Source organism: Musca vetustissima, unplaced genomic scaffold, assembly GCF_032173495.1.
Source record: "Musca vetustissima isolate MV318-11 ecotype Yass unplaced genomic scaffold, APGP_CSIRO_Mvet_v1 utg3682, whole genome shotgun sequence".
Classification (NCBI taxonomy): Eukaryota; Metazoa; Arthropoda; class Insecta; order Diptera; family Muscidae; genus Musca; species Musca vetustissima.
Window position 1 is genome coordinate 100,698 of NW_026879861.1, and position 15,758 is coordinate 116,455.

The window sequence follows — 15,758 nt, forward strand, 5'->3', positions numbered from 1 at the left end:
CTGCTTATTCATGTTGATATATTTATGATAAATTTCTGTTATTAAATTTCCTTAGTTTTCATTGAAATTCTCACTTGAAAATATACACCCAAATTCTATGTCTTTGTTGGCAAAAAATTGTAAACTTACATTGCCAATCGGCAGACATTTGTATAATTTTTATATTCCGTCTTGGTCAAGAGGCTATAAATATTTCTTATCTTTTGATTAAAAATATTATTATTTTTACGCAATAAAAATGCATTGTTTGTTGTTTTATAAAATTATTGATGGGAATTCACAAAAAATACCTTCAAGATATGACACCATGTTTTTTTTCATTGTAATTTTGATAAATGGAAATAAAATGATTTATTATTTTTCAAATAAGTTTTTCTTTAAGAATATAGTTTTTGTAAAGAGTTGACATAAATCCGAATGCCAACTCTTTCCAAAAACTTTACACTTTATACGAATTTCTTTTTTTGTTTTATTAATCTGCCTTGTCCATATTCATTACCAATAAATTTACCTACTCGGAAAACTATCCATTGTCCATTCCATTGCAATTTATATGTATCAAAAATATATTTTAAAATATTAACTCCTTTCGACATGTTTTAATTTTTTTGTTTTTTTTTCCTCCATTACAGACACATTCCAAAGGCCAAAGCCACAGCGATTGCAGATACGCCCGAACTAAAGAGAATAGCGGAAAATACCAAAATCCAATCGAATGTTAAATATCATGAAGATTTTGAAAAGGCTAAAGGCAAATTTACACAGGTCAGTCACCATTAAACATATCAACACAAATTATTCGCAGAAAAAATAAAAAAAAATGGAAAAAATTTACTCTGTTCTACAGTGTGGACGAATGCTATGTTGGTCTATAAACTGTTGTATTTTTCTCTTTTTGGTCATATCCATGTGTGTTTTACCATGCTTAAAATTTTCAAGATTTGTGGTGACCAAACTGAAATGTGAACACAGTGGGAGAAATTAAAAAAAAATAAGACTTATAGAATGGAAGACCTAAAGGAAGTCTTCTGTATAGAAGACCTATAGGAGGTCTTCTGTTCATAGAAAAGACCTATGCAAAAGTTATCACCCAGAGGAGGTCTTCTATGAAAAAGGACCTATAAACGGCTTCTATGTATGGAAGACCTATCAGATATAGGAGGTATTTTATGTATAGAAGAGTATAGGAGACCTGAAAGATGACTTCTGTGTATAGAAGACCTATAAGAGGTCTTCTATGTACAGAAGATCTAAAGGAGGCCTTCTGCGTATGAAAGACATATGGAAAATCTTCGGAATAGAAGACATGTAGGAAATCGACTATGTGACCTAATGGAGGATTTCTATATACAGAAGACCTAAAGTAGGTCTTCTACGTTCAGAAGACATGAAGAAAGTCTGCTATGTATAGAAGACCTAATAAAGATATTTTTTGTATAGAAGACCTAATGGATCGTCTATGTACCATCTATGTATACCAAAGGATTTCTTCTATGTATAGAAGAACTATAGCAGATCTTTTATGTATAGAAGACTTAAAGGAGGCCTTTTTTGTATAGAAGTCCTAAAGAAGGTCTTCTACGTATAGAAGACATACATGAAGTCTTTTATGTATAGAAGACCATAAGGAGGTCTAATATGTATAGAAAACCATAAGGAGGTTTATATGTATAGAAGACCACTTTATATGGAAGACCTACAGGAGATCTATGTATGGAAGACGTAAAAGAGGGTTTCTATGTATGAACCAAATTGGGGGAAGTCTTCTATGTATAGAATACCTAAAAAAGTCTTCTATCTATAGAATACCTATATGAGGTATTTTATGTATAAAAGAATAGAAGGTCTTCTATAGTCCAATAGGAAGTCTTCTATGTACAGAATACATAGAATACATATATATGGAAGATCTATATGACGTTTCTTATGTTCAGAAGACTTATATAAATATAGGTCATATATGTCTTCTGAACATTGGTCTTCTTTATATAGGTATGGAGATCCTGTGAAGGAAGAAAAATAAGTCATTAGGTGCCAAGGATGACCCACAACTTCCACATTTTGGCCGGTCAAAAAAATACAGATGTGTGAGAGCCCGCATTTTTATGCTGCACAACGAGTCGTTTTCTCTTGTTTCCTTTTTGAACATCGAATCGGTAAACTTCAGGCAAACAAATTGTTCTGTACCAACCAGAATTGACATACTATGATTTGAAAAACTGGTAATGAGGCCTGAAGAAAGAAGCTTCTAAAAAATTTCATCCACAAACAGCTTTGGTTTGTTTTCCAATACCCGGTCGATCTTTGGACAACACCCGTTTTTCTGAACGTCCTTTGTCCTTACTACAATTAAAGTTAATCGATACCCTTTTGGCGTGAAAATCCACGTTGAAGGTTGTGAAAAATTATCGCACAAAAATGTTAACGAGTTCATTCCATTTTTTGACAAATGATTTTTTTGACGAATTAATTTTGACGACCTGGTCGTACGTACTGATGGCGCCAGGAAACACTTAGTGCTGCGTAGACCAGAAATATATCGTTAGCTAACAAAAAATTAGTAATTGACTTTTTGAATGAATATTGTGAATGTCGATAAACTACATGTGTTGACAAAGTTTTTCACGTCAGCGGTCAAAAAAGGAGCTTCTATTAACAAAAAACAAAAAGACGTAACTACAAGTGGGTTTATTTGATAAATGCAAAAAGGCCTAACTAATAAAACATTCAAATTTTTACTTAATTGTTATTACTGCCATTAAACTAAATAACTAAATTTGTTAAAAAAAAAATTATAGTCTATTATTCATCATATGCAAAATCACCCTGCCGGGCATACTTTTTCATTTCACATGACATTTTTATAGTTTTCATTCAAAACAGTTTTTTGCTTCTCCTACACAATAATGATTTTGTTAGTTACGCCTTTTTGCATTTTAGCTGACGATATATAGAAACAGCCGAATAAGTGGAATTATATATAAAACCTATATACAGGTGCTCCGTGTGGCGACTGGTAAAATGTTGTATATACTTGTATAAAATGTAATAAGAGTAGTAATGAACAATAATTTAATTTTTGTATAGATTTCCGGAATCTCTCTGGACATCATGGGGAACACTTTTGTGAGAATATATTTTTCTATGCCAAATGTTCCTCTTCATTTTCAAAGTTCTTCACCTACTGTGTTATATTTTTTTTTTCATTTAAAAAGGCGTTAACACATAACCTAGAACAACAAAAATTTCGACATGTTGCTGCAGCATTATTCTATCCCATCCCATCCACAGTTGGTCGGTTGGTTTTTCACCAACAAACAAATGCATCTCAAATCACAACTGTTGACCAAAGGCAGTGCTGGCCTCCTTCTTCTTTTTACTTGATATTGGTCATACATTTTTGCATTAGTTGTAGTTTTATTATTTTTGTTGTTGTTGTTTTGTTATCAACTAGCCTAGGGCGGAAAACTCATTTGAAATTCCACCCCTCAACAAAAAATGTTTTTTGCTAATTTTTTTGTTTTATTAAATATTTCCGTTTTATTTTTTGACATGTAAACGTCTGTCTGGCTGTTTGCCTCCGCACAGGTCGCCGATGATCCCGAGACATTGCGTATAAAACAAAATACCAAACACATATCAAATGTGGCCTATCACGGTGATTTGGAAAAGAAAGCTGCCATGGAGAAACAGCGAGGTGCCGCCGAAGTATCAGATACAACAAAAGGTGCGTATATATATATTACCTGTGTAAATATAATTTAATTTTTATAATTGTCTTTAAGAAAATTAAAAAAAAAATCCTTAAAATTTGTAATCATAAACCCCTTTACGACAGACAAATCCCGCATCACTAAAATCTGATTATGTTTAAATTTTCAACATGTCTCGCTCTGGACTGTGTTTGGAAATGCATTATAACATTATATTTTTGATAATTATCCCCCCAATTAATGGTAAGACAGATGGAAATATTTCTGTCAGAATTTTTATGAAAACACAAATTCCAATACCACTGAATATTGGCCAAAAGTTATTTGGCTGGAAATCGAATAAAAGTAATTATATAATTATTATATATACATATGTGTAGGTATCTCGTAGCAAAAGTTAGTGGCAAATCTAGAAACGTTTTTGGTATGCAAATATACTTTTAAAAATGATGGCAGTTGTGTTAAAAACTACCTTGTTACATTTCACAATAATTCGGAATGTTATGTTAGGAGCTTCACATATTGGCCTTGCCATCAGCCATAGCAGTAGTGAAATTTACCATATTTGGGGTAGGTGGATCCACCTGAATGTGTGTGTGTGTGTTTTCTTTTTGTTTATATGATATTGAAAACAATTGAACATAATATTTTTAAAAATAGTTTATGTTTTCACATTTCTTCTAATCCATGTGCTATAGATTTCCGAATTTTATTTTATATTATGACTTCATACCGACAACTGAAATATAAACAAGACGTGCTTTATGAAAACTTTATTTCTAACAAAATACCTAGGCAGTTTTATTTCACACATCTCTGCGAAAGAAACACACACACACGAACACAGGGTCCTCCACTTTAGTTGCTTAATATTTAAATTTCTAAGATAGTATTTTCATAGAGGATATGATCCAGCCCCAAGTCTTCAAAATATCTTTTGCCCAGCTATGTCCTCCACAATAAGGTGAAAATATATATGCATTATTCGAAACTAAGGTACATGTTTTGGCAAGAATCGCCTATAAGTGCCCTGTCCGGTATTTTAAAGGTTCTAATTTTCCAATCGTAGGTGCATTCGGGAATATTACAGGTCCATGAATAAGGCCTAGAACGGCGTTTTGGTGGTCATATGTATATTTTATACCCTCCAGATAGATTGAGTACAATAATAAGTGTATCATTCCGAAATAATCGTCGGAATATATATTTTCTTAATCAGAATAAAATGTAGATTTAACCATGTCCGTCTTTCTCTTCTGCCTGTTGAAATCACGATAGAGATCGCAATATTTATTCTAGAACTCTAAAAATCTTGAATTTTGAATGAATTTGGGTGACTATAGGAGTGTAGGATAGATTTACCAAAAAGTATTTGTACTATATGTATTCGAAAAATAAAACTGTACTAAATTTGTTACAATTTCGAACAGCTGAACGGATAGACCTAAAAACTTGATGTTTGGAATGCAAAGTAAATACGATATAAGAATGCAGTTTTAGAAGTCCGTACTCATGTATTCGAAAAATACTAAACGGTACTAAATTTCGTACAATTTGAATTTGAATGTAAGGATGTAGCTGGAACCCATATATTTGGAATAAAGATTATCGTAGGAGTGTAGGTTAGGTTAGGGGATGTGCAGTCACATGTTTGACTGCAACACTCTGAGACCGGTTAGGTCCGTTGTGATCATCCACAAGAAGAGATACAGCGAAGAGAAGAGACCTAAGACAGATCTGTAGGGGAGAGAAGATTAGTAAATTAAATGAGTGAAGAATGAATGAAGGTCGATGGCCCTATGAGTCAGACAGAAAAAAGTGTTACATGCCAAGGTTGTATGCTCCTAACAACTTTATGTCCCTAATTATGCTGTAGATTAGAGCAGGTTCGGTTGTTGAGAAGAAGCTGAGACCCGGTAGAAAATGAGCACCCATTAGTCTGTGTCGCCTGTAAGCCAGGGCTGAGCAATGATACAGGAGTTGCTCAATTGTCTCCGTCTCCTCCTCGTCAACACAGAGTCTACAGTAATGAGTTGCATCAAGATCCAATTTACTAGTAAAAGCCCTGATGTTGCAGTGACCAGTGATGATTCCCGTCATCACTCTAATTTCAGCTTTGCTTAGGTTCAATAGTGAGTGCGTTCTTTTGGTAGACATAGTTGGCCAAATTGATCTTGACACGTTGCACCTAGGTTCGTTGTGCCAAAGTTCGCAGGATGTTTCGTCAAAGAATGCCTCAAAATTCATATAGAAAAGACATATGGGTGGTTTGATTGAGTCATCAGTTTCTAGATCGGTGGATTGAGATCCTCGTCTAGCTAGTTCATCCGCTCTTTCATTACCCAAGATGTCACAATGTCCTGGTACCCAACACAACCGATAGCTATGGTTAAGTTCTTCCAGAGCTGCTCTACACTTGAGGACGGCTTCGGATTTGATGTGACAAGATTTGATGGCTTTAAGAGCCGCTTGGCTATCCACAAAGATAGTCACCGGTTCAACGACCTCGTAGGAGTGTAGGATGGGAATATGTTGGTATTATTTTTAAAGTGTACTAATGTGTACGAAAAGTTCCAAATGGTACTATATTTCGTACAATATGGATTTGAGTATACCGATAGAAAACTGATATTTGGAAATAAGATTACTGCTGCATTTTAGAATTGATATATACAAGTAGTTTTGAAGTAGTTATGTGTACTGAATGGTATAATTTGAATATTGTGTGAACCGACAGAGCTGGAATCCTGAAATTAGAAGTTGGGATCACTGTTGGGATATTTAGGAAATGTTGGAAATTTCTACCAATTGGTACAAATTGTAAACAAATTTGTACCATAATTAGGTATAGTATTATAATGGTATAATATAATAGTTTGGTTTGATAGAGCTGACATTTTTTATATTTGGAATAAAGATTACTGTTGTAGTGTAGGTATGTATGATGTTTTGGAAATTCATACTTATGTGGAATCAATGGCACTAAATTTGGAACAATTTAGATGTTGGGTCAAACGATCGGCCTGGAATTGGGAACAATGTTTTCTGTTGGATTGTTGTGGTACATAGTTGTTGTGTGTAATAAATTGTAATTAATTGGACACAATTATGTTTTAGGCCAACAGATAGAGTTGAAATCCTTAAATTTGAAATATAGATTACTATTGGAATTTAGGATTGGGGTATGAAGGAAGTTATGTGGATTCAATGGTACTACATTTTGGTACTATTTAGATTTTGGGTGAACCGAGCGGGCTCGGATCCTGGCATTGGGTATAATAATATCTGTTGGATTGTTGAAGTACGCAGTTATGGAAATTTAAATGGAACTAAATTTGCTAAAATTTGGGTGAAACTATAAAGCTCGAATCATGAAATCTACAACAACAGTTAATAAATTGTACCGAATTTAGATTTCTATTGCAGTCAGAATTGGTGTGTAATGTTGATATATAGAGGTAGTTTTGAAAATACGTGCTATGAGAGAACAAAAGTACTCAAATTTAAATTATGATCTATACCTTTTCAAACAAAACAATATTCAAATAATTCCCACATTCGCTAACGAAGCAATGGACATATACTAGTATTTTATGAACCTAATCTCATGCCTTTAAACAGATTTATCGATGTTCTTTTTCGATAGAGGCACATTGTCTACTTCTATGGACTAAGGGGCTTCCATAGGGTCCATAGGGTTTTAAAACGTTTAATATAATATATAAATTATTTCTATGAATAGAAAAGATTCCAGTTTTTTTCTTTCTTTCCACTCTAACACACCCTATGTGATATTTCCATACATACATGTGTGTTTATTCGTTAAAACATATTTAATGAATGGTGCGAAAATCATGTGCGTGAGTTATAAATTGAAAATTGTATCAATTAAGTATTTTTTTTTTATTTTACTGATGTTCCGTCCGTCTCTTCAATAGTTGTGGCGCTCCACCCACTAATTTAACGTTTCGAATTAATTGAAAGTGTCTAAATGATGTTTTTTTTTTGTTCCGTTTACGTCAGTAGTTCAAATTGCGTGTGTTAGTCATTCGATATTTTCAAACATTTCCTATAAATATATATATATTTTTCAGTATTAACGATTTAACAAATTGTTTGATTTTCGTTTTTGTAAATTCTTTTGCACGGTTTCAATTTTATTATAAAAAAAATCATGAGTTCATTACAATCATACTAAAATGCAAAGCAATATACAGTAAAAAAGGTTATTAAACCCGTCTTTGTTGAAAAACCCTCGAACAAGGGTCATTATAATCCCAAATTATAGACTACACATTAAGATTCCCAAAATGGTGCGATTTGTGTATCCGAAGATATGGACTTTACAAACCTACAAATATATGGAAATTTTTACAACGAATTTATTTCACATAGCCAATGTTGGTAAGATAGTGGTCCATGCTATAGATTTTGTATTAAACGGTTCCGTATAACCGGGTGCACCCACTTCCGAGTCAAATATACGGGTAACCGGATAGGCAAAAATAAATATCCCCATTATTACCTACCTCTGGAAAAAAATCTAAAAATATCTGATAGCTTTTACCAAATTATAGTTAAGGCAAAAAATGTTAAAATCATTCTCAAGCATGATTTCATGCCTTCAAATCAATTGTGGAATTGCCGTTTCCATTCAGTTGAACACATTCATCAATAGAAGATTTTCCATCTATTGATATAGTCTTACATGAAAATAAAAAAAATGATCATATTGTATGGGAAAATATGATCCTTTTTTAGAGCTAGATTATATAGCTGTTATACAGAATATATTTTAGATTTATATAAATTTTTTATTAAAAATACATGTACCGATATAAAAGCTAAATATTATAATAACAGGAAACAAACCTGTGTAGGAATAAAATGTGTATATTGAATCAAATTTTGTTCAGATTATAATATCCCAATCCATTTATATATAAAATTATATTTACAATATAATTTTTATTTCATATGTGTTATAACACATTTTTTTAAATTTTTATATAATATTATTTTAATTTTTATAATTTAAAATTTTAATTTTTTAATTTTTTCTGTTTAATTTTATGTTGATTTTTGTGTCGCCCTGTTTGTTGCTTGTTTTGTGTGCTAAAATGAATCCCAACTCACTTGAACGTTTCCATATTCAACACTCAATTCACCACATTATGGGTTTATTCAACATCCGTGTGTTAACCACCAATAAAACGAATTCATGACAAAAACCAATTGTTAACAAAAACTCACCCTCACCACCAAATTAAATCACCAATATAATACCACACATTCCATTTGTTGAAAAACAAAATTAAATTCACCATAAATTATTGAATTGAAACAAACAAATAAAATTGTGTGCATGCCACCACATTTGGATGAAATATTTTTAATAAAATTAGACGAATCGGAATATTTCTCAGAACAATTGGCCGCTGAACAATTTGCACAATATGCCCCACAAGTACATGCATCCCATTCACCATTGCCGCCACAGCAATTGTCACCACGCATGGGTGTTGTACCACAGCAGCAACAACAGACGCAGCAGCAACAGCAGACACCGTCACATGCACTGGCACCACAACAGCACAATCAATATCACTACACAACAAACACACCGTCACAGCAACAGACAATGCCATCACCCAATATACAACAGCAACAACAACCACAACACAACACGGCCCACATTGTGCCCAGCAATCAGTCGCTAGGTGGTATGACCGCTCACAATTATCAAACTAATAATGGTCGGCCGGGGCCAGCACAACACCAACATCCCTATGCAACATCACACCAACAACAACAGCAGCAACAATTTATACAACACGAACAGCAACAACAACAGCAACAATATCAGCACTATCAACAGCCTCAATTGATGCGTCAGCCTCAAAACCAGCAGCAGCAACAGCAACAATTGCAATCCCATGGCCTAAAACAATCTTCTCATTTGTATCCCTCTTCTTCTTCTTCTTCTACCCCTACCACAGCTGGCGGCGGCATTTCAAATGTTCAGGCAACATCACAATATCAACAACCCAACAACAGCTACAATCAATTGCGTTCGGCCATTTTACAAAGTTCTCATCATCCGACAGGCGCTCTAATCCCCAATGATCCCTCAATGCCGGCATTGAGCACGGCCACACCCTACAATAATACTTATGACCAGTATGATAATAACACAACCACCACCAGTAATAATTACCCCAACAGTCAAAGGGCAACATCACAGCAACAATTGTATCAGCAACAACAACAACATCACAACAATAATCATCTCAACAGTGGCAGCAGCAGCATCAATAATAATGGCGGTCTAGTACCATCACTCGCTTATCAGGCACAAAAAAGTTCTTCGGCAGCAACAACACCCAGCTATGGTGGTAGTAGTGGCGGTGCCACAACAGCCCAGCAACAACTATTCCCCAATAATTCGTACACGAACAGCTATCAATCAGCAGGAGCAGTACCTCAGCAGAGTGGACTAGGTGGTAATCTCAACGGCAGTGGTGGTAGTGGCATTGTTGGTGGCCAACAACAACAACAAACAAATCATCATCAACATCTTCATCATCATCACAATAGCAATGGTGGTACAACAACAATTAATGGTAGCATTGGTAAAATAGCCGATTATGATCCCCTATCCGATGGACCGCGTCCATTACCCAATACCGCTAGATCAAGCACAACACTCATCTATAGTTCTGATAATCGTGCAAATGGTAAGTCATGTCGATCCATATACATACCTAACATGCTAGAATTACTTTTCAATATACATATCATTATATTCAGAAAAAAACTCAATATAACATAACCTCAATTAAGTGTTAAAATATAGACATTGAAAAACTTGATTAAATTTATCTCAATTCAGTAATGTATTAAAAACTTGTAGAGCTTATCATGCTTTGCTTTTGTGCTTATGTATGCTTAATGTTACCATATCCAATATTACAGCTACTCTTTTAGATGTAAGCGTCGTAATTTTATTTTACATTTAATAAAATAAAGATAAGTAATTGATTTATGTGTAGAGCATACTTTTAGGCGCTATTAATTTTCTGTATCTTTTTAACAACAATCTAAACAATATCGATAGTTGTTAAAAGTTAAGGAATAGCCCTGCTGATTATTGCTATGTAAAGTATGTTTTTGAGAACTTTATAAAAATATTTAATAAGTTCCAAAAAATATACCAAAAATGTCAAGAGTAATTTAGACCGCCAAAGATAGTGCAGTCGCTTCAATTCGCATATGGTCTGAATTGATGGCAGCACATCGAGTGATTCTTGTCCACGTGCAGAATATATATTATACCCATTTAGTCGGACTCAATAAATGCGCTCCTCCAATATTAAAACTCATCGATCCTAATTGTTAGGGATACGATCTTCACCACCACATATCGCAGTTATTACGATGGAATACTCTTATACTGTGTTCTACGTATAACTTACCACAGACCCGCCTATTATTTTATAAGAGATCAATAAGATTTCTTTGATAATGCCCCCGGTGCAGACTAACATGCACTTATATAATCGATAATGGAACCCGATTCCATATATTCTGGTAACAATGCTATCAGTAAGCTTCTGAGGAGTTCCATTGAGTACTTGGTTGGGTAGACTCGTTCGTACTTCCTCACTACTGTAGGAAGTTTTCTAATTCGTAGGAATTTCTTCTAGGTTATCAAGCATCTATATTTGTCAACATACGTTGGCAATCTTAGCAAAAATATTAGAGGATCCATGCCGTATACAGGGTGAATTTCTGATTACCGAGTATATAGCAATAACACTCCCTCGTACGTCATGGGCTGTATAATCCCAGTTGGAATACTTTCCTAACTGAGGTGGAGAGTTCCATATTCCTCAATTAGACTGAGCAGGGGCTCACTCGGTCTAGTAATACAATCCGTTGAACACACAGGAAAATTGTCCCTTTTTGTATGCTGGCTTGTGCTGGATCCGACGTTTTGGTACTTAACATTTACGTTGATAAAAGTTGTTTTAAAATTTGTTGAGTCAATACATAATAATGTTTATGTAATACCGTCGGCACCCTCTGACTTCAAGGCATATACCTCCGATAGACACGTGGTCGCATATCTGCCTAGCGAGCAGTAGCTACATATCCATTAGGATAAAATACTATGGACCCATTGTTTTTGCCTATTTTAGAGGCTACAATATTAGTTCTAGAAACGGAAACAAACTTGCTATTTTTGGCCGACTCCCAAAAGTTCTTCTAACCAATATGTGTTTTAGGTTTTAAAATTGAGCCTGAACAATATTCCTACAATTTGAAAAGTGAAGCCCTATTTCATCAGGAGAATGAGGCTGGATTTCTGGCTTTTCATCTAGCTCTTGACAATCTATGTCAAAATATTTTATTGTGAACCCACATTTATTCGCCATAAGCAATATTTCTGATACACTCATGCTGTGGTAATGTTGAACCTAGTTTGATTGATTGTTTGGATCAGCTCCCATATTTAGTTAACCTTAAAAATAGATTTTTATTTATATTGGTATAGCAAATTAACACATTATTTCTGAACAATTCGAAACGAGCGATTTTTTTGGCTTAATACCAAACAGCTGGCTTTTTACTAATATTTCACTTATTTTTGATGTGGTTCAATCGAAGGCATCTGTTTCGAATGTTACAGCATCAGGCTGTAAGAATAATATTTTTTTACATATTAGAGAATAGTCTTATTGCGTTCCTAAGAATTGAAAAATTGCGATTTAAAAGTATTAGGTTACTAATTATAGTTCAATTTTTTGAAAAAGACACAATAGATATTTGAAATAAATGTAACCACATTATATCATAAAATATTACTAAACAATTAACCAAAATATTCTTAACATTTTACGATAAACTTTATTTTAAAAAAATCTATTTCAAACCATTAACATTTTCTCAAATGCAAATATAATTTATTTATTTCTCTTACTATTTTTTTATAATCTTTACTTTAATTTACTACACTTTCCATTTTTTTTTCAATTCTTTAAGTCACTTTCTATTTAACAAAATCTATTTTATTTTCTTACTTCTTCTTTTCTTGCTTTCTGTTCTGTACTTTTCCGTTTTCGTGGTATTTAATTTTGATTGGTTCTAATAAAATACAAAAATAATACAATATCTTCAGTTAATAATTCGTATGCCAAACGTATTGGCTCTATAGCTGATCTTGATCCTGTTAATGGTATTTATGGTTCTTTAACAGCCCAAGAACAGCAGCAGCAACAACAACACCACATGTCCAATCACAATATGCAACAACCACAATATTATCATCAAATGCCGCCGGTAATGCAACAACCAAATCATCAACCACAACATCACAATTTGCAACAGCAGCAGCAACTACAACAACAACAGAAACAGGCCAAACAAAATTTGGTAAGTAATTCATAAAAAATAAAATATTGCGATGCTTATTGTTTTCTTTCGTTCTATATTTTCCAGCGTATTTATCGCGCCCTTTATGACTACGAAGCCCAAGACGTTGATGAGGTTAGCTTCCGTGAAGGTGATATTATTTTCGAAGTTGAATCCATTGATTCTGGCTGGATGACAGGACGTGTGGAACGAACTGGCAAAACTGGCATGCTACCTGCCAACTATGTTGAACAAGCGGTTATATAATAGGAAATGCATGCCAGCGATAACAACCATCACCATGGGCAGCAGCAACAGCATCAGCATTCGGAAACCAATGGCAAGATACCATTAGCCAATGGTAATGGTCATATAAGTAATGGCAATATCAATAACCAAAATAATAAAGCGAACGGCAACAACAACATCACCACCACCACTACAACAACAACAGCAGCAGCAGCTAATAGCAACAATAACAACGATGTCATTGTCAATAATATCCTGAACAATACAAATATCCCTGCCACCTCGTATGCATCGTTGCATTCACCCTCACCCACACCAACAAAAGGTTGTTGTTGTAAAAATCACATATTAGTTATAACAATAATGTGCATTTACATGGCACTTGTATTTATAATATTTTCCAATGTTTTTATGGATGATGATCGGACCAGTAGTAGTAGTAACAACAACAACAATAATAATTTAAAGCATAAATCCCAAATGAATAGCGTTGATACGCAGAATCAAAATGATCGCCAACAAAATTTCTACTATTATTTACTAAATCATGTATTTTGAGAGAAAAGAAAGAAATAATTAACAACACCAACACGAAGAAGAGGAAAATATGATGTTGTGTAAGACACACATACAAGAGGCGATGAAACTATGATTTATTATTCTAATTTGTTAAGTTATGCAGTACCTTTTTCTACATCAAGGTTTCTAATTATTAATCAAACAAAGCAAAACGCATTTGAGTTAAACACATATATTTTTTTATTATTTTGAAGCATTTTTTAATTTAAAACTAATTTCAATAATATTTTCAAAATGTTATGAATAAATATAAAATATAAAAAAACAAAAATTAATTTATTTCTTGCTAGTCAAGAAATGTAAAAAATTAAAAATAATAATAAATAAAATACAAATAAATTATTAACGTATACCTATCTACTTGATAAAACTACAACAACATTGTGGCCTTTTTTCCATTGGAAACATAATATTTATTTAATTTTCTTTTTGTTTTTTGAAGACTAACCCCTCCCCACAAATGCCCACTAATTTAAGAGCTCCATTATTACTAACAAATTCAATCAATATTATTTTTCTCTTTGTTTGTAAATTGTTTGATGAGCAGCTTTTAGTTGATAGTAAATTAATGTGCAGTGCAGTCTAGAAATTTTGGAGTACTGACTTCACCAATAAATTACTTTTCTTGACTTGCTGTATATGAACGTGATTTTTCCTTAACGATTTTATCTAATGAAATCGGAAGAATGAAGAACACGAAAAAGAAAACACAAACAAAGAAGAATTGTTGTTATTTTGAAATATATATTTAAAACTCTAAATAACATATGTATAAAAACAAAATTTATACATCAATAAGAAAACATAAATAAAACAACATAAAACCGAATGAAACCCCATAAAAATATAAATATTTGAAAACTAAACCTTAATAATAATAATATTAATTATTATAAAATTAAAAACAAAAAACAATAACTGTATTTCTATTTATCATAAACATAAAATGTCTGAAACGAATTTCTTCTCATTTTTTTTTATATATATAAAAACATAAATAAATATAGATCAATATAAAATAAATTTATATATTGTATACAAAAGCAACAAAAAATATATATAAACGTGAAATATACAACAATAATAACAACAACAAAACAAATGAATATACATGTTGAGTTTTTTTTTAATAATATCATTAACATAATGATGATCATGACAAAAATATAAAGTTATTATAAAAAAAATGATTTTAATAACTTGAAAATGGAACTGAAATAAGATGAAGTTAAAACAAATCAATTTGAAATTTATTACAATTAAAAATAACAATTGAAAAGAATCACAGATTTGTAAACGCCCCTACGTCATATTGTGAATAGATACCCCCTGTACAGGCATGCAGGGATGGATGTATGTGATCTAAGTAGACAGAGATTCAGCGGTATAAAGGATGGTTTCAAGACCAACAAACTCGGAAGAGTATATGTTGTCGCAATTTCGTCAACCTAATAATATCTTTTAGGACTTTTTTTGGAACTGTAGAAAAACTTTGAACTTGGCAGTAATAATAAACAATTTACTAATTTTATAGCCAAATATAAATTTAAATTGGTTTAGAAGTGTAACCTGAGATGAAGATCTTTAAGTGTATGCCTGGTAATTGAAGAATTTAGACGACTTTCGTGGTTTCCGATAAGTCAGTGGCCATCATGAAGAACGATATGTCGATTAAGGTAGATACAAAATTATCAACCTTATTCTGGATATTCGCTAGGGAGAGATCTTGCTTGTGAAAAAAAATTTTCGCTTTCATATTAGCGCCTTATTCTGAATGAATAGGGAGAAGTAAAAATGCGAGAT

At 32.9% G+C, this 15,758-nt stretch overlaps 1 protein-coding gene across 1 annotated transcript in view; it reads left to right on the forward strand.

The window, feature by feature from the left end:
- Window positions 1-13,519, forward strand: part of LOC133324982 (LIM and SH3 domain protein Lasp) — a gene marked incomplete at its 5' end in the record, with an annotated part of 77,102 nt that extends 63,583 nt beyond the window's left edge. Inside the window, 5 exons of the mRNA XM_061533806.1 lie at window positions 633-765; window positions 3,589-3,727; window positions 9,119-10,450; window positions 12,895-13,148; window positions 13,215-13,519. Coding sequence (XP_061389790.1) covers window positions 633-765; window positions 3,589-3,727; window positions 9,119-10,450; window positions 12,895-13,148; window positions 13,215-13,394 — 2,038 coding nt within the window. The remainder of the gene's footprint in view (window positions 1-632; window positions 766-3,588; window positions 3,728-9,118; window positions 10,451-12,894; window positions 13,149-13,214) is intronic.
- Between the last annotated feature and the right edge of the window lie 2,239 nt (window positions 13,520-15,758).